General features: G+C 43.1%; 1 protein-coding gene across 3 annotated transcripts in view; it reads left to right on the top strand.

The window, feature by feature from the left end:
• The window catches only part of LOC129323968 (rac GTPase-activating protein 1-like), a 39,825-nt gene that overhangs the window by 7,121 nt on the left and 7,282 nt on the right, over window positions 1–25,422 (top strand). For 2 of the 3 annotated variants that reach the window (XM_054970850.1, XM_054970852.1), the window contains 11 exons: window positions 1,174–1,212; window positions 5,330–5,407; window positions 8,361–8,493; window positions 11,070–11,251; window positions 11,549–11,704; window positions 11,837–11,932; window positions 13,806–14,007; window positions 15,835–15,940; window positions 16,702–16,834; window positions 23,088–23,199; window positions 23,341–23,461. In XM_054970850.1, coding sequence (XP_054826825.1) covers window positions 1,174–1,212; window positions 5,330–5,407; window positions 8,361–8,493; window positions 11,070–11,251; window positions 11,549–11,704; window positions 11,837–11,932; window positions 13,806–14,007; window positions 15,835–15,940; window positions 16,702–16,834; window positions 23,088–23,199; window positions 23,341–23,461 — 1,358 coding nt within the window. Of the gene's footprint in view, window positions 1–1,173; window positions 1,213–5,329; window positions 5,408–8,360; window positions 8,494–11,069; window positions 11,252–11,548; window positions 11,705–11,836; window positions 11,933–13,805; window positions 14,008–15,834; window positions 15,941–16,701; window positions 16,835–23,087; window positions 23,200–23,340; window positions 23,462–23,742; window positions 25,334–25,422 lie in introns of those variants that run through there. The other variant, XM_054970851.1, reaches the window with a different exon arrangement.

The following is a 25,422-nucleotide window of genomic DNA, read 5'->3' as shown; positions in this document are numbered from 1 at the left end:
AGGGAACAGTGTTTGATTATGGGAAAATGAAATCAAGTATAACATTTTAATAGTGGGGTTTATTTGAAAGCAGCCCCACAGTGTTCAATACAAATCTGTACCAAAACAAGCTCTCAAAGAGCCAGTTCTGCACCTTCGAGGTATATAGTTCATCAGATCATGGAGGCTGGTTATTTTAACAGCATTCAATAGCATCAAGATGGGGGGTGGGTGGAAATCCAAGCTCTGCATCCTTGGAGCTGGGAAGGAGACAGAGTCTGAATCTGCCTGAGCTCCCGTTTCCCCTCAATTCAAGCAATTCCTCCCAATCCCATCCTTATCTCATGCCTCTCACACTGCTGACTGCATCAGTCAACAAACTCCAAGCATCTGCACAAAACCACTGAAATTTGAGAAACTAAAATACCAACGTGCAGGTTGAAATCCAGCTAGACCTCTAATTACTCCCCCCCCCCGGGCACTGCTGCTGGTAAAATACCAATCTTCATGACATCTTTCAAAGGTGCTGAATTATAGGAATCTAACATAAACATGACATAAAAACAGTTAATAACTATCCAACTTTTCCTCTCTTAAACTTAAAATCTCCTCTATAAGGAAAAATAGATATGGGAGTGGGGGCTGGCCCATTACCAGCCTGTGGAGGTGGGATGGAGAAGATGGCCAGCTTTGCATTAGGTCCCCCCTTGTGGGCTCCTCCTGGATTGGAATGTATATCCTGTGCATATAATTGCTACTGCATTCCATTCATAAGAATAGAACTTGATAATACATATGAAATTCCTTGAAACAGAATAGGCACAAATACTTTGTTCAATGCCTGTTTGCTTTATCTCTGGATGCCCCAAATTAAAGTCTGGGCTTCACAGTTAAGCTTTGGTTATGTTTGTGGAGGGGAGTTGCCAATCAAATTGTCTTCACTTTATAGCCTTACCAATTGTATCATTCTCCTGTCTAGATTTCAGTGTAACAGTTCAGAGGTTATAGCATTGGTATAATCTGCTTCTAGTGGCTACTACCTTCTGCAAAACTTTCAGCCAGTTCCTATACAGTACACATCATAACTGGGGGTGGGGGGAGGACATACTCAAGATGAGGATTGACTACTAGGTAGTCTGTGCAGTACATCCTGGTCCTAGTCCCCATTCCCCCTATTTGTTTTTTCTCTTCCAGGATCTTGAGATGATAAAACCTGCTAAAGGCAGCAGAAGGGTGAGTGAACATGACATTTAAATCTGATTAGATCCTTCAGCTGGACAGGAAAAAATAGAAATTCTTTCTCTCTCTCTTATTCTGCTTTCAACTCTCTCTAAGTTCATGTCTGTATTGTTGACTCTGCACGATCAATATTCTGTAGGGGGGAGGGTGCAGAGGAGGGATGGATGATTGCAAGGTCATAATCAGATAGATTTCACAATAAATCTTGGTTGTCCCCATTCAGACTGCTCTCTGGATCAAAATGAAACCGTCTATGCATGGCCGGGAGTAGGGGTTGCATATTTTTGTGCCTAATAATTCAGTGTCTAACTTTTCCCTAGTGTCTATGAAGACCACAGATTGTGGGGAGAATTTTCTTTCCTTCTCAATTAGATTCAAGGCAGATTATATAATATAAGTTGTGGGGGAATAGCCCCACTGAGCCATAGGCACTGCTCTGTTTTGCCCTCCCACGTGTCTGGTCACCAGCAGCTTCCTGGGTTATCCAGCCACCACTGCACCACTCTCCTGGCTTTCGCAACCCTCAGAGGTGTTTTCTCTCGCTCTTTCAGTACGCTGCTGCCACCAACTGGCCTGTGATGGAATTATGAAGAGGACTAGTGTGCCTAGCTTCCCTTTTCCGCATTGCCATTTAGATTAAATTTTATTAGTTTTATGGTCCGCTCTTCCCACAAACCAGCTCAGAGCGGATAACATCACTATTAAAATTTATGTTAAAACCATAAATAACATACAATTCAGTAGGAGAACAACTCTAGACAGTGGCCTATATTACCCAGCCCCAATCAAGACATTCCATGGGGTGGGAGATGAAAAGAACAGCAGTGGTCCAACTGGTGGAAAAGCTGGGGGGGTTACCCCCACCCCCCAACAGGAGAACGGCAAGAGGCTTCATACCTCTGTCTCCTGCTACCCAGCATCTGGTTACCATGTGGAAAGCTGACTACACTTGTGCACCAATAGGGGATTAACAGCTTGCCAATAGACAGCCCCTCTTCTTCTTGCACCCATTTAAAATATCATGTTTGAATGGTGAAGTTCTGCATGATACAGAGAATAACCACCAGTATTAAAAGTTATAAAACATTATAAAGAAAATGTCCACACACATACTCTCTGCACAGCAACAGATTAAGTAAGGGATCCAGAAGAAAGGTATAAATGTGCAATTCCTCTGTCCCTCACTCTGACTCTGTACATGCCATAGCAGCTCTTGTCCTAAGACAGACTTTTTAACCTAGAAGTTACAGTGTTCTAAGAAGTTAGTGTTCTAAAAACTTCACATTATCTTGGAGCCTTTGTTCAGGCTGGCAGTCCTCCACATAGCAATAGTGTTTTTTCTCTCCTTTTTTGTTGGCCTTCAGCAGGAGGCCAGGTGTTGGGGTTCCTTCTCCCTAAATGGAAACAGTCAAAGAGAGCTTCCCACCCATGCCCAAAGGTTTTATTATTTTTGTTCTCCCTTCTACCCCTTTCCTGAAATCTCCAAGAAAGATACCTGCTGACATGTATTGTCGAAGGCTTTCACGGCCGGAGAACGATGGTTGTTGTGGGTTTTCCGGGCTGTATTGCCGTGGTCTTGGCAATACATTCCACACCTGGGGAAACTCTTACAGGATGACTCAGCTCAACCCCACCCCTCCTGAGTAGATACAAATGACCTACATCTTTTCCACACTGTGACACTGAGAGATCTCCGTATTTTGGTGCTACACCTCTGAAGATGCCAGCCACAGCTGCTGGCGAAATGTCAGGAACTACAATGTCAAGACCACGGCAATACAGCCCGGAAAACCCACAACAACCATACCTGCTGACATTTTAAACCTCCCAAATCTCTGTTCCCTGCTAGGTGTCAGTTTCTAGCTGGATGTGGGAGGTGACCATTTCATTATCACTTTCACACTTTTTAGTCCATTCTTAACATTTCTCTTAGCTGTATTGCAGCTGGTAGGCTTAGGAAACATGCAAAGATTTTTAATGCACCAACTTTGCGGGTTTTTTTCAATTAAAAAAAACTAAATTGGTTGCTGATTAACCAGTCAGTACACAGGAGGATAAAGGGGAGGATGAAAGGCAGGGCCAGGCCTCACATTGAGCAAACCCTTCTGCACTTCAAAGAAGTTCTGGTTTGGCCTGGGAGGGGGGAAGCATCAGGGTATGTGTGCAGGGAGAAAAACCACACAAAACCCAGGGGAAAATTGACTCTGCAGCTGATGCAGCTTTTCACCATGTAGAATGCAAAAAAGTCTGGAAGCAGTTTGGAGACAGAATTGGGGTATTTGCATGCAAAACTCTGAAGAGAAATCAATACAGTATGGGGCCAGAACCAACTAAAAAGCCCAGTGTGGAACAGACCTTCTAAAGAAATTATTTTCTTTAGGGGAACTGATCTATGTCATCTGGAGATCGGCTGTAATTAGAGATGGGCACAATCCAAAAAAAAATTGCCGATCCAGCTGATTATGGATCAGCGCCGGTGACGATCCCAACTAAACGATCCACACCGATCCTCTCCCATTCCCGATCCGTGGATCGTGGATTGTGGAGGCCAAAGTGGGGCGCGCTGCTATTCCCAGCTATGTGGGAAGGTGGGTGTTGGCGGCAGCCACCGGGCCCGGCAGGCATGGGGAGACGGTGACGAGCCACCTCCCCTCAGGGGGCAGGGGGTCTGGCCGCTCGCCGGCAGCACCCCCCATGTGCCTGCCCGCCAGGCCAAAAAGGAGCGCGCTGGCGAGAAAAGAATGGTGGGTGATGCTGGTGGCATCTGTGTTTGTGTTTGGCCGTCTGTGTTTGGCCGTCAGAGCTGCCTATCAGGGTTTGCAGGGATGAGATTGGAGTGCCCATGGCTACAGAACACCTCCTTCCCCCTCCCTCCCCTGGGTGTCTTCTCCCAACTGGTGACTGCTTTGCTGCTCCGTGGTTGGAAGGAAGCCCTGCTGATCAAGGAAAGCTGGGCTTCCATTCAGGTTTCCAGGGCGACAGAAGGAGGGGAAACACAGCTCAGGCATTACCCTGGCTCCATTGCCCCAGGAATAGATTACTGGCGCCTGAGTGTCTGGCTTCCCGATCTGAGCACGATCCAGCCCCGATCCAGCCCCCTCCCGATTACTGGATCGTTGGCCATGGCCAATCACAATCCGCTGAGTCACGATCACGCGATCGCCATTATCGTGGGTTTTTTTGGATCGTAATGTGGATTGTGCCCATCTCTAGTTGTAATTCCAAGAGATCTCCAGCTACCAACTATCTCTGCTGAGGAAAACTTTTTAAAAAGTAAGATGAAGGTATTGTGCAGTCCAAATGCCCCAGCAAAACACATTTCTCTACAAGTCAATGCAATGGATAGGACGAGACCTCTAATAAGCAATATAATAAGACTGGGATTGCAGAAGTCTGAACAAAGCATAACTGTTAAACATGTCATGTTAAACGAGCCATAAATGGTATTACATATGCAGAAATAAGTGCAGTGAAAACAAGATAATGCACACAGGAACAGATAACACATACCATAAACAGAACTAAAGTTCCCAGACTCATTTCCTTCCTTGAAACATCTTCTGAACCATTCTGTTATAATATAGTCTTGTTACTTTTATAAAAATGCCCTCCTGAAAAACTGTTTTATATTATATAGGTCACCTTTGTGATCATATGGTTTAGGGATACCCAAAGTGACATATCTGTAGTACAAGAAAAACAAAGGAATAAGAACCTTGTTCAAAACCATCCCTTTCTGGGCTGAAAAACATTTTTTAAAAAAAATTTAACGTAAAGTTTTGAGATGTTTTCTATTTTTGCTGTTGTATTTCTGTTGCCACAAGGGGAGGTGTCACTTCTCAGGTTTATGAAAATACACATCCTTGGACCTTGAAAGAATGTTGTTTCTTAGTCTGTGGTCTAAGGAGAAAATGAGGAGGAATATTCACTCTCTAAATCTTGGGTTGTGATTGAAATTCCACAGACTACTGTGGGACCAAAATCCTTGGATTAAAAATGGAACAAATTATATAACTTGAGCAATCAACTCGCCTCTAATGCAGAGAACCTCCCCACCCCAGATTAAGTGGAGTCCTCCTAATCTTGCTGCTGAACTGATTTCCTTCTCCAGCGTTCCTCTTTGGCACCTCTGATCCAGCCCGTAATAGCAGCCAAGCGTGCACGGCCATCTGTGACCCCTACTCCTAATGTGAGTATATGGCAATGGTTTTACATCTATACAAGTGAGAAAAACATGGCACACAACATTTATCTTTGATTGTATCAGAGCAAAACTCATTCTAAGAGGTGTGGCAGTGTATACCTTAGGTGTGACAATCAATCTTGATGAAATAGGATAACGAAATGGTATATATGTGACCGTAAAGCAGTGCTGTCTTCTATGACACCAATGCCTTAGTTGAGTATCTGGCAGGATTCTAGGTCTATACAACTTAGTTCTACCATTAAGGAGTTCATGTGGAAGGTAAAGTGGGAGGAGAGGCAAGCACAGGCTAGGATGGCTGGAGAAAGATCACTGCATGAACTCAAAGCTCCTAGTGTACCCTGAAATTATGGGGGAGCTTTTTGACTGGTGGCATCTATCCTGTAGAACGGCCTGCCTGAGGAGGCCAAGAGAGACCCCCAGTCTCCTAGCTTTCTGCAAATGATGCAAAATTGAATTATTCAAAAAGGCTTTTTACTCAGCTAGGAGGGCTGTATTGTAGGGAGGGGGGTCTCAGATGCCTCAGAGTTAGGTACCATAGACTTCACAGCTATGTTGTATTGGATTCTGAGATATTCACAAGATCTCTTAATCAGCGTACTGTTAAAAAAGCACTTGATAGTGGTTACCATCTAAAACAAGAAAAAAGTAATAGTAGTATTCCGTATAGGAACAGGTGATGCTGCCCCCAAAAGAATACTTTTTATGTATTATAATAATCTTTCTCTTCAGTTTAAACATTTCCAAAGCAGTAAAGAACCTATTATTAAAATAATAACAGTGGTAAGCAGCAGTACTGCAGCCCAAGCTCTGCTCACAACCTGAGTTCGATCCTGGCGGAAGCTGGGTTCAGGTAGCTGGCTCAAGGTTGACTCATCCTTCCATCCTTCCGAGGTCGATAAAATGAGTACCCAGTTTCCTGGGGGTAAAGTGTAGATGACTGGGGAAGGCAATGGCAAACCACCACGTAACAAAAAGTCTGCCAAGAAAACATCGTGATGCAACGTCCCCCCATGGGTCAGTAATGACTCAGTGCTTGCACAGGGGACTAACTTTACCTTTTTAAATTGCTACATCTAGAGTTTAAACATTTTGTTTGCCAAACAGAAGCAAAGGTGTCAGGGTTTTGTTTTGTTTAAGTGTGAAGAACATAAGAGGAGCCCTACTGGATCAGACCAGCAGTCCACCTAGTCCAGCATCCTGTCTTACTCAGTGGCCAAGCAGTTGGTATGGAGTGTCAACAACAGGACAGGGCATAGAGGCCTAAGGCTCCTCCTGCTGCTGCCTGCTAGCGCTAACATTCAGAGGGCTACTGCCCCTGAATATGGAGGTTTCCTTTACTCACTATGGCTAGTAGCTGGGGCTGTGTGATTTGGCTCAGAAAATCTGAATACATACCCCAAAAATAACTCTTCAGAATTATTTGGGTATGTCTAGCATATTCAGATACATCCAGATAAACAGGTATTTACATTACTGAATTATCCAGATATATCTGGGAATCGCGGTTTAAAGGAGGTTGCAGCTGCTTCTTTCCTCCCTCTGCAGGCTTCAGGCAACAGGAGGAAGGGGGAAGAAGGCAGGCAGCATTACTATGTATGGTCCTGTTCCAGTGTTGTTTGCTTGCCTTTGCCAGGTTTGGCTGCTGCCTTGGTATTGTTAGCTTGCTAGGTTAGGATTCTCTGGTTTGACATTGAATCTATGGTTGATGTTGTTTCTGTTTGCATTGGGAGGCTTTTGCTCATTGGTTGCTGTTGTGTGTTGGCTAAGGCTTCTTGTATCCTGGATAAAGCCCTGGATTTCCCCACCATAGGAAACAATGGGGAGTGACTGCAGGCAGCTTGTTCAGGGGCCTATAGAATTCGACCCTTGCAGGCAGGGTCTTTAGTGGATAGGCAGGACTGGGTTTCCTGCAGTCTTGGCACAGTTTACTTGAAAAATGGCTCCACCAGCCCCCTAGAATGATTTCCCCACAGGGAATAATGGAGCTGAATCCTGAATACTATACTGATATTTTTGGACCTGAATATCAGGAATACTGAATATTTATGGTACTCCTGATACCTGGAGCTAAATGATGCTTGCTTGCTTTCTTTCTTTCTTTCTTTCTTTCTTTCTTTCTTTCTTTCTTTCTTTCTTTCTTTCTTTCTTTCTTTCTTTCTTTCTTTCTTTCTTTCTTCCCTTCCTTCCCTTCCTTCCCTTCCTTCCTTCCTTCCTTCCTTCTGTATACCACTACTAGTAACCATTCTTGGACCTTTCCTCCCTGAATATGTCTAGCCCCCTTTTAAAGCCATCTATGCTTGTAGTCATTATTATGTCCTTTGGGCAATGAATCACAATTTAATTGCTTGTTGAGTTAAGTATTTTCTGTCCAGAAGCAACACAGAACAACCAAAACAGTAGGATAACTGGCTCACCAGTGATTTAGGACAGATGAAAGAGTGTGTGAAGAGATATGTGGAACTCACTGCCACAGGAGGAGGTTATTGTCACTATTTTTCATTGTATTTATATGGGTGTTATGCAAGCTCATGAGGGAAAGTTCCATTGGTAGTTATTAACTTTGACTGAATGGGACCTCCATATGGGGAAGTGATATACCTCTGAAGGCCAGTTGTTGAGGAGCTGCAGCAGGGAGTCAGGATTTGGCCTATGCCACCCTTGCTTGTGGACTTTGCAGAGCTAATCAGCCATTGTTGGAAACAGGTACTGGACTAGGTAGACTGCTGCTCCAATACAACAAGTCTATATACTTGCCTCTTAAAATCTCTGGTTTAAAACAAAGAAGAGCTTTCTATCCAGTGGGATTTTGGGAACAGAGAAGAGGGCATCTCTTCTACCTACAAAGAATCCTCTGTTCAGGTTTCCTTCTGCTTCCGTCCACATTTCTAATCTCAGTAGATGTGCTTGTCACTTCTTGTTGTTAAACTCTTTGCAGGTGCAAGAGCTGGCTTTATCCTTGAGATCTGAAGGAACTGCTGAGAGCCAAAGCCTTGCCCGCAATTTGCTCCCTATCGGTGTGGCACCACGTCGTCGATCCCACCAGAGTCGCCATATCTCCACGATCACAGGTAGACCTTCCCTTTCAGTTTCTCTTTGGTGGGACTGGCTAGTGTGAACCATAGACAGTAAAGGCAGATGGTTTGTCAGTAGTACCAGAATACCACCCTAAGCTTTCAGAGCTCTCCCCACATACATTCCAAAAATACAGACAAAAGTAGTAGTCATGCTAGTGCTGCTTGGCTCAAGTCCACTTGGCCATCTGCCTGGAAGTAAACCTTTCTCCGTAACTGTAAGTGGGAGTGGGCTGCAGTTGCTCACTGGAGCAGGAAAGGCTCTCTCTATATAAGAGGTAGTTGACTTCTGTTTAGCTCTTTAAATAAAGAGAGGGCTTAACCAGCAATGTTAGGGAATGGTGCTGGATTGATATGATTAGCATTTGAGGAATGAGACTACAAAAGCAAGGCCAACAAAACCTCCAAGAGACTTCCCTCACCCCCATTTAAGCCACTAAGGACTGGGTGGCAGATCCTAAGTAGGCCTGAAGACATCAGTGATAATTTCAAGTGTGGGGCACCATCTCCAAAGGATCCTGAGTTGCAAGAGGAGGGGTTTTAAGGGGAGTTTCTTCTTAGAAAGCCAGTTTGGTGTAGTGGTTAAGAGTGGCGAGACTCTAAGATGGAGAACTGGGTTTGATTCCCCACTCCTCCACTTGAAGCCAGCTGGGTGACCTCGAATGAGTCACAGCTTCTGGGAGCTCTCTCAGCCCCACCCACCTCACAGGGTGTTTTGTTGTGGGGATAATAATAACATCACACTTTGTAAACCTCTCTGAGTGGGCATTAAGTTGTCCTGAGGGGTGGTATATAAATCAAATGCTGTTGTTGTTACCCTGAGCATTCTTGAAGGTGAGGCCTTGGGATGAGTTACTTTGAGTCCCTCCGCTCACTCTGTCACTGTTTGGTCACTTAGCTGTACCTATGGGAAAAGATTAAATTAGTCCTTTATCTCACCCTGGCCAGAACTGTTACCGGAAGTGGTCTCCTTGCAATAAATAATTTGTGGGGGAATTAGCAAGCAAGGAGGATGGCTATGCAAGAAGCCAGTAACCACATGGATAAATCACCAACTTTAACCGGGTCCCTTCCAATAATATGAACGAGGCTGGTGCTTAACATCAAATAATAACTTTTATTAAGAACAAGGCTTCATGCACATACGCACAAAATTACCGGGGACAATTATTTTACACACACACACACACAGAGAGAGAGAGAGAGAGAGAGAGAGAGAGAGAGAGAGAGAGAGAGCCCTAGGAAACTTAGCCAGAGATTGGGAATAGAGAGAGGGAGTAAGTATATCTACCTATCCTGAAGAGCAGTCCAGTCCGCGGTGAAGAGAGAGAGAGAAGCTTCAAACGTCCAGAGTCCTCAGCCAAGAGAGCAAGAGGCTCAGAGCAAACCTCAAGGGAGCAGCACTTGTGGATCCAGTAAGCATGTACAAATTGAATGGGGCCAGAACCTTACCTTTATAGGTAAAATGTGCCCTGAGGTGGGAGACCCCACCTAGCAGTCAGAACAAAGACTCCAGTGGTCAGTTCCTGGGTTTAACAAAGGATTTGATTGCCTTGATGGGTAGCTGTGGGGTGTGTAAATACAAATGTAAAACTAGTTCTAGCGCTGCGCAAAGAGGATAGTTTGCTGATGAAGTCCACCGGAGCTAAGTTAATGAATTTAGGTGGAGACTGTACTTTCCCAAGGAACGACTGTATATACTTTTGATGAATGTTATTTGATTATGTAATGTATTGGTCGAACTCTAGCTTGCAAGAGAACTCAAGGCTATGCTATCATTGGTTACTAATTATGGATAGCAGCCAATCAGGGTGACAAGACCAATCACTGAGCTGTAAATAAGTTACATTGTATATGGGTTATGCAAACGATGGTATTGTAAAGTATGTGTTCTCATTGGCTATCAGTTATTCTGGGGGCGGAGCTGCTGTATATATATTGAGGGGTTCTGTTCAGTTCGTGTGTGTGTGTTCCTGTGAAATAAAGAGCTGTTGATTTACCTCAAGTCTGAACCCACTATATAATAGATTAGCTCCTCAGTCATGGACAGGAGATCTCATCACAGGAGGAGGAAAAGGAATGTGCTAAGTGGGGACAACTCTGCAAGACCTTTGTTGCACTGGGCGCCTTAAGGGCTGGAAGGATAGTAAATCCAATCGCTTCTCAATCACTCTGCATTCCTGTGCAGCATTCCATTCTCCCAGCCAGGATTTAGCAACTGTTGGAGGCTCTCTAGTGGCAATATAGCAGCCATTTTAACTCCAGAGGCCTGAACATCTTTAATATTACAAGCAGCCATAAATAAAACTGCTATTAAAATGGTAGAGGCCAGGCCGACCGCTTACAGAACACCTGGCCAGTTCCATACACAGGAAGCAGCTGTCATGCTCTTCACTATGGGTTTCTGAATTTACAGGATTTTAGCCTGTAAGGGGAAGCTGCAATTTAAGATAAGCAGGCAAATTAGTATTGGGATTCAGCAATGCATGCTGGGAAGAGTTGTTTCAGAATGTTGACAAAGTCCCTGTGTTGGTTCATGTTCCTAGTACTGATAGCAGCTCTTCTCTCCAAAGAATTCACTACAGTTCGAGGCAGCAGTGATGAGTCAGGTGGATGTAGCAGCCAGGGTGACAGTCATGCCATCAGCACAGAGATCAGAGCTGAAGGGAAAGGTGCCCAGGGCTGCTTCTCCTCCACTCCTTCTCCCCCACGGGGAGCACCACCACACCAACAACATCACTTCACCTCTAAGACAGTAAGTAAGACTTATGAGAACAGGCCTGCTGTGATCACAAGGGTGCTGTCTCCTCTCCCAGTCCCTTCTCTATAGCTGGGGACAACACTACAAGTGTTCTTCAGGAAAGGCAGCCTGGATTCTCTACACTGTCTGCAAAGTGAAGACGGTCTGTGATGTGTTACGTAGTAGGTAGACAGCTGCCAGCCACATTGTGCATGAGCACAGGCAAGTGGCAGAATTGGCTGGAGTGTGGGAATCTAGTTGCTCTTTCTGTTTTGCTGATCTTCCCTTCTCTCTTCTCTCTCCCCTCCCAAGATCATCCGTCTAGAGACATGCTCAGCTTGCAAATCCCGCCTGCGCTTTGGGAAGGTGGCACTTAAATGTCGACCCTGCCAGCTTGTAGTGCACCCAGAGTGCAAAGAACATTGCCCATCTCTGTGCATGCCAGGTGCTCGCCCAAGAGTAAGAGAGGTGATTGTGGCATGATGAGGAGAGAGGACTTTGTCATGGGAAAATAGCAACCTTGTCGATTTGTTGTATAGGGTAACTGTACCTGGGATATTTCTCCATGCAGTGTTGCAGTTACTTTTTTATTTTTTGTAGGGTGTTCTGGCTGACTTTGCACCTAGCACACCTCCCATGGTGCCCCAGCTAGTGGTTCAGTGCGTGACTCAAGTGGAAAGCCGTGGCCTACAGGAGGTGAATGAAGTGGGACTAAAATCGCTGGACAAAGGGCAATTGGGTTCTCTATAGTCTATGATGCTTTTCTTAGTTCTTCAGCTAAATTCCCATTTCATTGTACTCTTCCATTATTTCCTGTGCTTTATTCAATTGGCTTTTCTGGCTAATTGTGTGTGTGTGTGTGTGTTATCTGCCATTGTCACTTCCAACTTGTGACCTTATGAACGAAAGACCTCCAGTATGTCTTATCATCAACAGACTTGCTCAGATCTTGCAAACTGGAAGGTGTGGCTTCCTTTTTTTGAGTCATGCTGTCTCATTTTGGGTCTTCCTCTTTTCCTGCTGCATGCAATTTTTCCCAGCATTATTGACTTTTCCAGAGAGTCTTGCCATTTCATGATGTGACTAAAATATGATAGCTTCAGTTTTGTCATTTGAGCTTCTGGGGAGAATTCAGACTTGATTTGATCTAGAACCTACTTATTTGTCTTTTTGGCCATCCATGGTATCTGCAAAACTCTCCTCCAGCACCATATTTCAAATGAATCAGTTTTCATCCTGCCAGCTTTCTTCACTGTACTCAAAGCTTATATTTACTCAGTCATCTTGCCAACCTGGATTTCTGGACCCAGTTATACAACACCCATAGCTTTTTCCCACTTGCATCCAGACTACTTCTTGTGTCTGTTGTATTTTTGTCCTCCCAACATGTCACCTTTCTCTACTTACACTGATTTTTTAAATCTGGTTTATGTGCATCTTTCTCTTCTACATTGCAACACATCTGTTGAAGTAAACTCTGATTCATGAAAGCTTATGCTGGAGTTAAGTGCCATTAGACTCCTGTGTGTGTTGCTCTTCACTGGCCATCACTGGTTTTTGCTTGGCATTTGCTGTAAGCCTCTTCTCACTTCCACGACTCCTCGTGTGATCCTGTTTCTTCCCATCCATCTCCTGGGGCTACCCCTATGTGTCCTTGGCATTTTCCCTGCACTAATTGTCACATTAAACTTCCTGTTTCATCAGTTTTCTCTTGCCTTCAGTCACCTGTTCTGGCCTCTCTCTGCCTCTTTATATATCCTCCCTTTTAGTCTTTAAGCTTTTTAAAAAAATCTTATTTTGTGTGTTCCAATTTGCTTTGTACTTCTGACTATTCAGCCCTCTTACATAGTTCCTCTGGCTTTGGCCAGGATATGAACCTTTTCTGTGGCCTCCTTCCTGACACTATATGGCAAATCCTTGTCCCTTAGAAAAGCCTGGAAAACCTGGTTGTTTCAGAGGGGGATTATTTGCTGATAGTTATAGATATTCTGGGTGTGAAAGTTATGCAAGAATCAATGTTCAAGGCTTTAGATGTATGATTATGGAATGAAATGTTTTTGTTTTCTAGTAATTTTATTTTGAATTGTAGAGTTTTGTTCACTGCGTTGATCTGCTTGCTACAGTGGTATATAAATGTTTTAAATAATGAAAAATTACACTGTGGGGCTCACATCTGATGAAGAGAACTGTGATTCTCGAAAGCTTATGCTACAATAAAGTTGGTTAGTCTTTAAGGTGCTACTGGATTCTTTACTAGTATGGGACTTAGGCGTTTTTGATATGTGAGAAAGGATAACAAGGAAAAAAAACCTTTGAGGACTCACGGAACAGAGGATTTGATCTTTGATGCCAGTGACCTTGGCCGATTCCAGACGGCCTTCCCCATCCCGAAACATCGCACGGAAAACGCAAAATATCGCGTTTTCCGCGTGACGACGCGCGACGTTTCGGGATGGGGAGGGCCGTCTGGAATCAGCCCTTGTGGCTAATCCTAGTAATGGTATAATACTGGGTTGGGAATGTAGACTGAAGTCCAGCCCTACTGGTGACTATTTTCCCTGTCTGGCAGATGGGGTTATACCGAATATCGGGTGCAGAACCCATCGTACGTGAATGGAAAAACAAACTGCTCCGTTCCAGAGGTGCTGTTCCCTCACTGGATCAAGTGGCCGATGTGCATGTGATCTGTGGCATTCTGAAGGACTTTCTGAGGAGCCTGAAGGAACCACTTCTTACCTTCTACCTGCACTCTGCTTTCCTGCATGCTGCAGGTATGTTTGGGGAAGGTAGGAGGAGGTAATTGCCTGTTCCAGGTTAGATTCTGTGTAGTGGTGGCTGGTGTAGTGGTAGCTCAGCAATTATTTAAAGCTTATTTTAAAACATTTGTAGTGATATTTAAAAAAGAATAAAAACAATTCAATAAAAACACATGCTAGCACACAACTCAAAGAACATGGAGGAGGGCCAGTATGGGTTCCCTGATCCTGCTGGTCCTCCTGGCTCCCTGGCCTCAGGCGCTTTCTCTGAGCACTCAAGAGTTAGAATCACTGGGCTGGTCAGAGGGGGTCATGACAGCAATAGAGGGCGACAGACCAATTTCCCTGGGGAGTGAGTTCTAAGTTTTGGTGCCATGACCGAGAAGGCACTTTCTTGGGTTGCCCCTTGTCCATCCTCAGATTGTGGGAGCACCAAAAACAAGACCTCCAAAGATAACCAGAGTGAATTGGTATGTGCATATGGGAGAAGGCAGTCCTTGGGATATGCTAGCCCCAAGTCATATACGGCTTTAAAGGTCAATGCCAGCACCTTGAATTGGACCTGGAAGCAAATTGGGAGCCATGCATATGGAACAAGACTGGAGTGATGTGGCTCCTACAAACCACTTCAGCTGCAGCATTCAGTGCCAGCTGTAGCTTCCAGACAGTCTTTGAGGACAGCCCCATATAGAGAGCAGTAGTCTAATTTGGATTTTACCAGGGAATATACTACAGTGGCAAAATCTTTCCTACTCAGGAAGGGCTGCATCTGGCTCACCAGCCAAAGCTGGTGAAAGACACCCCTGGTAACCACTGCTACCTCTTTATCCAAAAGAGGCCCAGGTTCAGCAGCACCCCCAAGTTCCTCTGGGGAGGTTCCAACCCCATCTAGATCAGGAGATAACCCATTTCCTGGGTCAACCATTTCCCCCTATTAGTGGCATCTCCATATTGCCAGAATTAAGCTTAAGCTTGTTAGTCTTCATCCATCTCAAAACTGCCTCCAGGAATCTGCTCAGTTTCCACAGCCTCCCTGGGGTCTGCTGAAAGAGTGAGATAGAGCTCACTGTCATCTGCATATTATTGGTAAGTTAGGCCAGGTCTCTAGGTGACCTCTCCCAGTGGCTTTACACAGATGTTGAAAAGCATGAGAGATAAGACAGAACCTTGGGGCACCTGTAGGCCAGAGGACTATTATCTAGGTGAGCCCAGAATTGCCCACTTAAAATGGAGGAAGAGGCTGAGTTTCTCCTGAAACTGGTTGGTTGCTTGAAAACCTCTTTTGAACTTTATGTAACTTTATGTAAAAGTGGAAGAACTAAAGTATGGTTATTGTAAAACTTCAAAGGTTAATGCTTGGGAACAGTACTTACAAGAGTGTTGTTAATTATCTAAATACTGACTAGGGATCCCATTCCCCTCCCCCCCACACACACACACCACCCACACACACACACACACACAGTGGAGGAGAAAGGCAGGGAGTGGGCCTCCCAGGCCACTCCCAGGGCTGGCACAATAATATCACTGATGTCATCATGCTGCCCAGGAGCACTCTCATGCTTTGCAGTGGGCTGATTTGGTTCCAAATGAGTCAAATCGGGCCCATTTGGGGCCCAAATTGGCCTGCTGCAGAGCAAGCTCCCCCTCTTGTGCAATGGCGTCACTTCCCAGAAGTGCTAGTGTGGGACCACGCGAACACAAGATGAATGCAAGGGCAGCAGAAAGTAAGTGCCGGGTCTCTCTACCCGCCCTCCCCCCAGAGGGTAAGGATACCTGGCAACCCTAATACTGACAGCTATGGGTGCCCAAGGATTCATATCCTCTTTTTCTCCCATCCAGATATCCAAGCTGAAACTGCCCGTCGCACTGCTCTCTGCCATGTTGTGATGAAGCTGCCTCTGGCCAATAGAGACACGCTGGCTTTTCTCATTCTTCACTTGCACAGGTGAGGGGGGTGTTGATGAGAACAGTGCAGATTTGAAGGGGGGAACAAGGATAGTAGAATATGTGAACTAAATTCAGTCATTTCTGCCTTGCTGAAAATGTTATTGCATGTTCAAGACACTTATCTTTAATAAAAGTTCAGCTTTGCATATTTAGTTAGTTTGTTATGCATTCTTCCCCATTTAAAGGCAGAGACACGGCTTAATTATACTTTTTTACAGAGTCACATATAAAAACATATATTCCTCTGGCTTAAGAAGTATTTGATTGATTTTCCTCTTGCATAAGGTAGTCAAAGTTTATCATTGTTAGCTAACTTGCTATTACCCAGGTGTTGACTGTTGTGGATCCTTCCTTCTTCTGCACACTATGCAATGTGTCTTTTCTCTCCCCTTCCCCTCCTTTCATGGACCCACCAAAATTATTTGGAAATCTATTGCTATATTCAGGACAGTTACTTGCAACTGCAGTGATGCAACTTTCATACCAAAGAAAGACAATTCATGGGTATTTATTGCACGCTTGTAGAAAGACTATGAGGAGAAGGTTCTAGTCTTTAGAGCCAAGACTGTCTCTTACATGGCCTTGGATGTCCCCTACAGTATATAGCCAGTATGATGGCCTCTGAGCTAGAACAGTGTCTTTCACCATGTCCTACAAACATAGCTGGGTCAACTGAAACAGACTTCAGGTTTCTGCTGTGACACTTGCTCTGGAGTCCATGGATCCATCTCTCTGTGTCTCTCTCCTCTCCCTGCTTAGGGTCATACAAAGTCCTGAGTGTCGAATGGACCAACATAGCTTGGCGCGTATCTTTGGGCCAACACTAGTTGGGCACAGTGTCCCCAACCCCACCCCAGTCACCATCATGGAGGACACACCCCGCCAGAGCCAGGTAACAGATGTACCACGCATGTTGTCTTGCATGTGGGTGAATCTTTCATATCTCACCACACTTAGAGGAGTACAGGGAAGACCACCCAATGCTCTGTCTGTACAGGAGGAGAAGGAACCCAGACTTCTCCCATGTAGGTTGAGCCAAACTACATACAGCTCTTGCAGCCTTGGGGACAAGAATTTGGGTTTCAAACTTGTTCTCTGGACTCCTTGTTTTTAAAATCACCTCTGTATGATAAGAGGTTTTTCAACTGACTTGGGTGTATTTTGCGCTTTGAAAAAAGTCTGATTTAATTTTTTTTAAAAAAAAGGAAAACGTTTAATTATACGCCACGGAGCTGAGGAAGAGAGCAGATTCGTGGGAGCGAGCTAAAGCAAGCCCCACGATGTCGAAAAAAGAGTGGCAATCGGCAATAGAAAACTTGGACAAAAAACTTATAGACATGATGAAAGAACTTAAGGACACGAAATTGGAGCTTATTAAAGAGGTCAAGGAAGTTACACAGACAGTAAAGTCGGAGCTGTCAGAAGTGAAAAAAGGTGTGGAAACGATTAGCAGTGAATTACAAGGAACGCAGCAGAGAGTTAAAACAGTAGAAGACGCGATGGAGAATTTAATAGACACGCAACAAACAGAGATGAGGCTGGTGAAGGGGAGGATGTCAGTTGCAGAAACTAAACACATGGAGAAGCAGCTTCGTTTTCGTGGTCTGCCAGAAGTGGAAGGGAAGTCAGCGCAAGAACAGATGACTGAGGTGTTGGCTGACTACCTGGGGAAGGAGGAGGAGGAAATTGTGGCTATCCTAGATGTGGCGTATCGTGTGAACTCGAGAATTGCAACCCAGAGGAAACTACCAAGGGATGTGATTGTGCAGTTTACAACTAGAAATATGAAAGAGAGGATTGTGACCAAACAATTTCAAGATCCATTGGAGATTGATGGCAAGACGATTATTATAATGAAGGAACTGCCCAGATCAGTGTTATTGGACAGGAAAAAATATAGAGTGCTAATTCAGACTTTGAAGGACATGAATATCAGATACAGATGGGAGTTACCGGAAGGAGTGTCCTTTGAGTTTGGAGGGGCAAAAAAATGTATCAGATCTGAGCGGGAGATGGAGAGATTTATCAAGGACAATGAAAAAGACTTACCAACAAAACCATGAATATGGAGTGTAAAGTATTATCTTGGAATATAAATGGACTAAACTCACCGAATAAGAGAAAAAATATTTTTCATTGGCTACTAAAACAAAAATGTGATATTGTTTGTTTGCAGGAGACCCACATTAGAAAACAGGATGTAAAATATTTAAAATCTGGAAAATTGGGCAAAGAATTTGTAGCGGCTTCCAACAAGAAAAAAAGAGGAGTGGTGTTGTATATAAAAGAGGAGCTGCAGCCAAAATTTGTTATGAGAGATGTGGAAGCTAGATTTGTAGCAGTGGAATGTAATTGGAACTTAAAGAGAGTGTTGGTAGTCGGACTTTATGCACCTAACGGTGCAAAGGAAAGCTTCTTTGAGGACTTAAGGAAGCACCTAGACGATCTTGTATATGACCAGATAATTCTTGCTGGAGATTTCAATGGAGTGACAGATTTGGAATTAGACAAAAAGACTACAAAAGCACAAAAGAAAAGAGGACTATTGCCAAAGCTTTTTTTTGAGTTGATTCAACAAGAGACTCTCGAAGACGTATGGAGGAGAGAATATCCTAAAACCAAACAGTTTACTTTTTATTCTGCAAGGCATCTTACATTATCAAGAATTGATATGATCTGGGCCTCAAAGGACTTAGCGCTATGGACTAAGGAGGTAGAAATAATGCCGATGGTAGGCTCAGATCACAACCCAATTATGTGGAAATTTGGAAAAAGGAGAAAAAGGAAAGCCTGGAGAATAAATGAGGACCTGTTACAGGAAAGTGAGAATATGGAAACACTGAGAAGAGAGACTAAGTTTTTTATACAATACAACGTGAATAAAGAAGTACCAACCAGTAAAGTTTGGGACGCGTACAAGGCGGTTGTAAGGGGCATACTAATGGACTTAAATGGTAGAGCAAGGAAAAAGAAAGAGGAGAAAAGACAAGAGATTGAGGAGAAAATAAAGGCCAAAGAAGTACAGTTAAAAAAGAGACCAGGGAAAAAGAAAATACATCAGGAAATCAAAATTCTTCAAGAACAGTTAACAGCAATGAGTAACAAAGAATTGGAGTGGAACCTTAAAAGACTGAATCAAAAAGCTTTTGAGGGTGCTAATAAACCTGGGAAATATTTGGCATGGCAATTAAAGAAGAAAAGGGAAAAGAAAATAATAAATAAAATTTGTGAAGAAAACAAAACGTATTTGGAGCAGACTACCATTAGCAGAGCCTTTTATAAATTTTACGCTAAGCTGTATAATAAAAAAGAAGTAAACAAAGAATCAATAGCATCATATTTGGAGAAAACCAAACTTCCAGAGATCTCGGAAGCTTGGAGAAATAAGTTGAACAGTGAAGTAACTGATGAGGAAATAAATATGGCAATACAATCCGCAAATCTAGGAAAGGCGCCAGGGCCAGATGGACTTACGGCTAAATTTTATAAGACAATGGCCAATGAACTGGCACCATTCCTAAAAGAGGTGATGAACGGAGTTTTTAGGGATCAAAGAATTCCAGACACTTGGAGCGAAGCGAATATATCATTGATCCCAAAAGAGGGCCAAGATCTGACTAGCGTGAAAAATTATAGGCCTATATCACTACTCAATAATGACTATAAAATTTTTGCGAAGATATTGGCGGAGAGATTGAAGGGGTGGCTCTCGGAAGTCATAGAGGAGGAACAAGCAGGCTTTTTGCCAGACAGACAAATAAGAGACAACTTAAGGACAGTGATCAATGCTATTGAATACTACGACAAGCGTTGTGACAAAGAGGTTGGTTTCTTCTTTGTAGACGCTGAAAAAGCGTTTGACAATTTAAACTGGGATTTTATGTTTGCCACTATGGAAAAGCTACAACTGGGAGAAAGATTCGTCAGAGCAATCAAGGAAATCTATAGAGACCAGACTGCAGCAATTGTAGTGAATGATGAATTGACCAAAAAATTGACGATTAGTAAAGGAACAAGACAAGGTTGCCCGTTATCTCCATTGTTGTTCATTTTAGTATTGGAGATTCTGATGATACAAATTCGACAAGATGAGGAAATACGAGGAATAAAAATAAAGGACTACTCATATAAGGTCAGAGCATTTGCAGACGACATAATGTTAATTGTAGAAGACCCACTGGAGAACATGCCAAAAGTGATAGGCAAGATCAAGGAGTTTGGAGATTTGGCAGGTTTCTTCATTAACAAAAAGAAGTCAAAGATATTATGCAAAAACATGACTAAGCAGAAACAACAATTGTTAATGGAAACAACGGATTGTGAAGTAACTAGTAAGGTGAAATACTTGGGAGTTGAGCTGACTGCAAAAAATATAGATTTGTTCAAGAATAATTATGAAAAATTATGGACTCAGATAGAGAGAGACTTGATCAAATGGAATAGATTGAACCTGTCATGGTTGGGCAGGATTGCAGCAGTTAAGATGAATGTGTTACCAAGAGTAATGTTTTTGTTACAGACAATACCAATCATCAGAGACTCTAAACAATTTGAAAAATGGCAGAGGAAAATATCAGATTTTGTTTGGGCAGGCAAGAAGCCTCGAGTGAAAGTAAAAGTTTTACAAGATGCAAAGGAGAGAGGCGGAATGCAACTGCCCAATCTGAGACTTTACCATGATGCAATCTGCCTAGTTTGGCTAAAAGAGTGGATGACATTAAAGAATAAGAAACTATTAGCCCTAGAGGGATATAAAAAATTTTTTGGATGGCACGCATACTTATGGCATGACAAAGTAAAGGTCAACTCGATGTTCCTGCATCATTTTGTAAGGAGAAGTCTATTTACAATCTGGAAGAAGTATAGAACTTACTTACAAGAAGGAACCCCCTTGTGGGTGGTTCCATATGAGGTGATAGATCCGAGAGCTGTGGATAATGAACAACAATGTTTAACGTATAAAGAAATAACTAAGATTGAAGTATCTAAACTTAGAATAAAGACGCAAGAGGAACTATCACCTAACTATGATTGGTTTCAGTATAGACAGATTAGAGACTTATACAACTCAGACTTTGCAAAAGGGGGCATACGAACAGAGAACTCGGAACTAGAGCAGACCCTTCTTAAAGAAGACAAGAAAAGAATATCCAAGGTATACCAAGTATTGCTGAAATGGTATACTGAGGATGAGATAGTTAAAACACAGATGGTGAAATGGGCTATAAATTTCAATAAAGAAATAACAATGGAGGCATGGGAATACTTGTGGAAAACTACAATGAAGACAACGACATGTATTAATATTAAAGAGAACATTTTCAAAATGATCTATCGTTGGTACATGACACCAAAGAAGATTGCGCTAGGGAATTTGAATACTTCTAATAAATGCTGGAAATGTAAGAAACACGAGGGCTCCCTCTATCATATGTGGTGGTCGTGTGAGGTAGCTAGGCAGTTCTGGGGGGAAATAATAAGAGAAATGAGTGAAATTTTACAGTTTCAAATAAATAAGAACCCAGAACTCCTGCTGCTAAACTTGGGAATGGAGGGAATTCCAGCCCATCATAGGACGTTGATTTTTTATATGACTGCAGCAGCTAGACTTTTGTATGCGCAGAAATGGAAAGTACAAGAAGTACCAACTATTGAAGATTGGATCTACAAATTGCTGTATATGGCTGAAATGGACAAGATGACAAGAAAACTGAGAGATCTGGACTCAGGGCAGTTCAACACAGACTGGGAGAAGCTGAAACAATACCTGGAGAAGAAATGGGAGGTGGGAGGAAAACTGTGGCAGTTTGAGAACTACTGAAATATAATAAAAGTATAAAAGAGAGGGGTGACTTTACCGGGGGAGGAAGAGAAATGTGAATTTATAAGCAGTTAGATTAATTGATTGAGATATATATAGATATGTATAGGCCAACTGATAGAGAATAATTAATGATAAGGTTTAAACATGAGGATTGACTAACTAACAATATTTTCTTTCTTTGACAAGATTTATATGCACCAAACTGAATGTATAGAAGAGTTAAATTGATTGAGTATCTGAGGAGTTATATAGAATTACCATAAAAAGTTGAAATGAGTAATATATAGAGAACAAATCAAATTGTTTGATTTAAATGTGGGAAATTTTTATGGTTTATGATATATAGGTTTATATAGAATTATTCAAAACTGGGAAAATGGGATAAATTGTTTATCTAAAGACGTATAGTTTGGGTGTATAATAATTAAAGGAGTTAATGATGCACTGCTTAATATAATGGAGAATGTATATCTGTTTTAGACAGAGGAATTTAATAGAAGTAAGGGAAAAGGGACAGAGGGTGGGAAAGCTGTTGGAAGTCAACAAAAGGGGGGGAAAGGGAGGGGGTTAGAAACGAAAAATTAGGGGAAAATTGATTGTAATGTAAAAATAAAAATGTTCTAACCCAATAAAAAATTTTTCAAAAAAAAAAAAAAAAAAAAAAAAAGTCTGATTTAAGAATAAATCATATGCTGCCTTGATTTGCATAAAGCAAAGAACTTGCCAAATACTGATCACTTTCTCACTGGAAATCCCACTTGGCCTCCCTTCTGGCTTCTGTAGTTTTGTTGAGCACTGCACACAAGCTTTCAAGCCTCTATTTGAACTTGAAGGGCCTAGAAGCTGTTTTCTTCTTTAAAGGCGGAGGGCTTGCAATTTCAAGATACCAAATTATGACCCAATATCATCTTTGTGTGCACATACAAGTACAATTCACCTGACTTCCTTTTATGGAATAAAATCTCAAAGCCATGACAGAGAGCTGCAATGAGGAATAGAGCCCCTAACTCAGCAGTGTGCATGTGAGTTCCTGTTCTTTTGCCAAAGTCAGTAGGTGAGTCTGAAGCCTTAATTTCAGATCTTGGCATGAAAGAATGCTGAAATGTAATTTTAGGGCTATTGTGTGCGGGGCCATTGTGTTTTGTTTTATTTTAAACTTCATCCTGATTGAGCTATTAAGAAAGGTGGTGATAGCTGAACCCAAACAAATAGAAAGACAGGCAATGAAACATAAGCAAGAACCAGCAATAAATCCAAGATAAGCTGGGCCTAGTAGAACATATGACAGGAAACAGACAGTCTGCTCCCATTTTCCCCACAGGTGGTTTCCCAGCTTTTAGCACTGCCCCTTACATTTTGGAAATGTTTTGTGCGGGAGGAGCAGGAAAACCTGGTGCCATCAGAGCAGCTGCCTGGTGTGGTGAATGAGCAAGGTAAGTCAAATCGGGGAGTGAGGAGGTAAAGGAAGACATGCGGGGAGAGCTTCACCAGTGCCTGGCTTTAGTTATCTTCCAAAGGGTAACTGAAAGGAGCAGGGCCCAGTCTTCTCCTTAACCTTTCCTTCTTTCTCATAGAGCGACTGTTCCATCTTCGCCCTCCCTCAGAAATAAACTCCATCCAGCTGAGCCCAGCCACAGGAAGTGGCTGTCTCCCCAGTAAGCTACGTGACTGCATTGGTACCACCTTCCTACCTATGTGAGTGATGCAGAAAGGAGGGGGCACAAGAAGAGAATGTATATAATGGGACGGGACTGGCACTGCCATACCTTGGGGCAGAAAGGATAGAATGGGAAAAGATTTCGAGGGGCTGTATGTGTGCAAGTGCATACCTGCTGTGTTTGTGTGGGGATACAACGCGTTGTCTGCTAGGAGGTTGTGTAGCCTCCCATCTGCTAGTGGAAGCATTGCCAAAGATATGGGCATGTGTTTATAGAGACTTTGGATCCAACTTTGCTCCTTTTCCCCCTTTCTGTCAGGCATGTTTCTCGCACTAAGAAGACTGGCAAATTCTTCCCTCTTCCAACATAAGGAAACTGTTCTGGGTGACCACCTGTTCCTCTTGCTAGAGAAGGGTGTGCTCACCTCATACAAATCTACTTTGACCTCTGCCAGTTAACCACCTCTTTGCTAATCTCACAGATCATGAGAAGATACTTTACCTTGCCTCTTGCCCTAATGGTGGCTGATACCCCTTCTTGTGTGTCATCGCAGTCCCTTCCCCCACCAAGAAGAGAGACATCTTTCTCTTTCCATGGTGCCTAGTGCCTTTTTGATGAGATGAGGAAGCCCAGGCCTGTGGTCGAGTTACTGGCTTCCTCAGTTGTGGAGCAGCAACTTGTGGGCATTATGCATAATGATGGAAATTGGCCTGATTGGTAATAATGATACTCGCTTAAGTGATGGCGCTTGGTGGACAACAGGGTACAGCAGAAAGCCATTCCATGCAGGAGCTGACTGATGGGACCTTGTGACTGAGGAAGACTACTGGAGAAAACCAACTGCTTTCCCCCCCCTCCAACTTCTGTTTGAATGCAGGAAGCAAGAGCTGTTAATTAAGGGGCATAGCAGAGTTCAGAGAAACAGTGTTGCAGCCCCCTGAAACATTGCTTTTGTGGTCTAGGGCAGACCCCCTAGAAGCAGCACAAAATGGGATAGAAGGACTTGCAAGTGGGAGAAGGAATTTCCCATATCAACCCCAGGAGAAAATGAGTACTGGAAACAACCTATAAAGCATGAACCTAAGCAGTATTAGCTAGCACCAAGGGTTAGCACTACTCTCGCTTATTTTTGCAGTTACTATATGATTCCTATGTGAATCCAGGTGCTATTCCATTTGGGTTATTGGTGGTCAACATCGTCTTTGTGTGCCTTATGAGCAGCTCGCCTTTTCCTAGAAGTGGTTCATCTGACAATGCCTGATCTCATGTTAACACTCAGTGTGGCTAACTATTATATGAAGAACATTCCTTGATTATGCCAAGTTTACAGGGCTTAACTATCCTAGTGGGTGTATCTCTAGTGAATTTGTGCTAAACTTGGGAAGGCAGGGTTCCGTAATTGTGCAGTATTGTACTGTCATAGATTAAATGTAAGAGTTTCTTACCCCTGAGGCTAAATTGGATGTAGAGGCCTTTGTATGGTGGTGATTAAAGGTGAACAGGAAGATGCAAGGTTGTGTCCAAAGTGACTATCTCAGGGTTTTTTTGCTGCGTTAACCCCACACTCTTTTGGTATTGATCATCTCATTTTCCTGCATCTTCTAGAGCTCTGTGTACTCCCATCCTCTCTTGGCAATGCTGTCAGCTGGAATGCTGCTTTCTTAATACTTTGGGGGTTTTGTTTTGTGTTCTTCCTAGATATATATTTGGCTCTCATAATCATTTCCCTTTGACTTCTTGTGAGGGCATTCAGGCCAGTTCAACTGATGAGCCTTTCATAGCACTGTTAACCTCACTCCAACTGGGAGTGCACGTGAACTTCAAAATGGCTGCTTGCATATCAGTACAGGTCATGAGAGAAGGTGGGGTGACAACATGTAATTGGTTGTGGAGGCTGAGGGTGATTGTGAAGGGCATTATAGTTTTCAGGTCATGATCAAAACTTTCCTCTAGAGTTTCTTAGATTTGAGAACTCTTGAATGACAGAGACCTACAGCC

Source organism: Eublepharis macularius, chromosome 2, assembly GCF_028583425.1.
Source record: "Eublepharis macularius isolate TG4126 chromosome 2, MPM_Emac_v1.0, whole genome shotgun sequence".
Classification (NCBI taxonomy): domain Eukaryota; kingdom Metazoa; phylum Chordata; class Lepidosauria; order Squamata; family Eublepharidae; genus Eublepharis; species Eublepharis macularius.
This window is presented reverse-complemented; position numbering and strand designations above follow the sequence as displayed.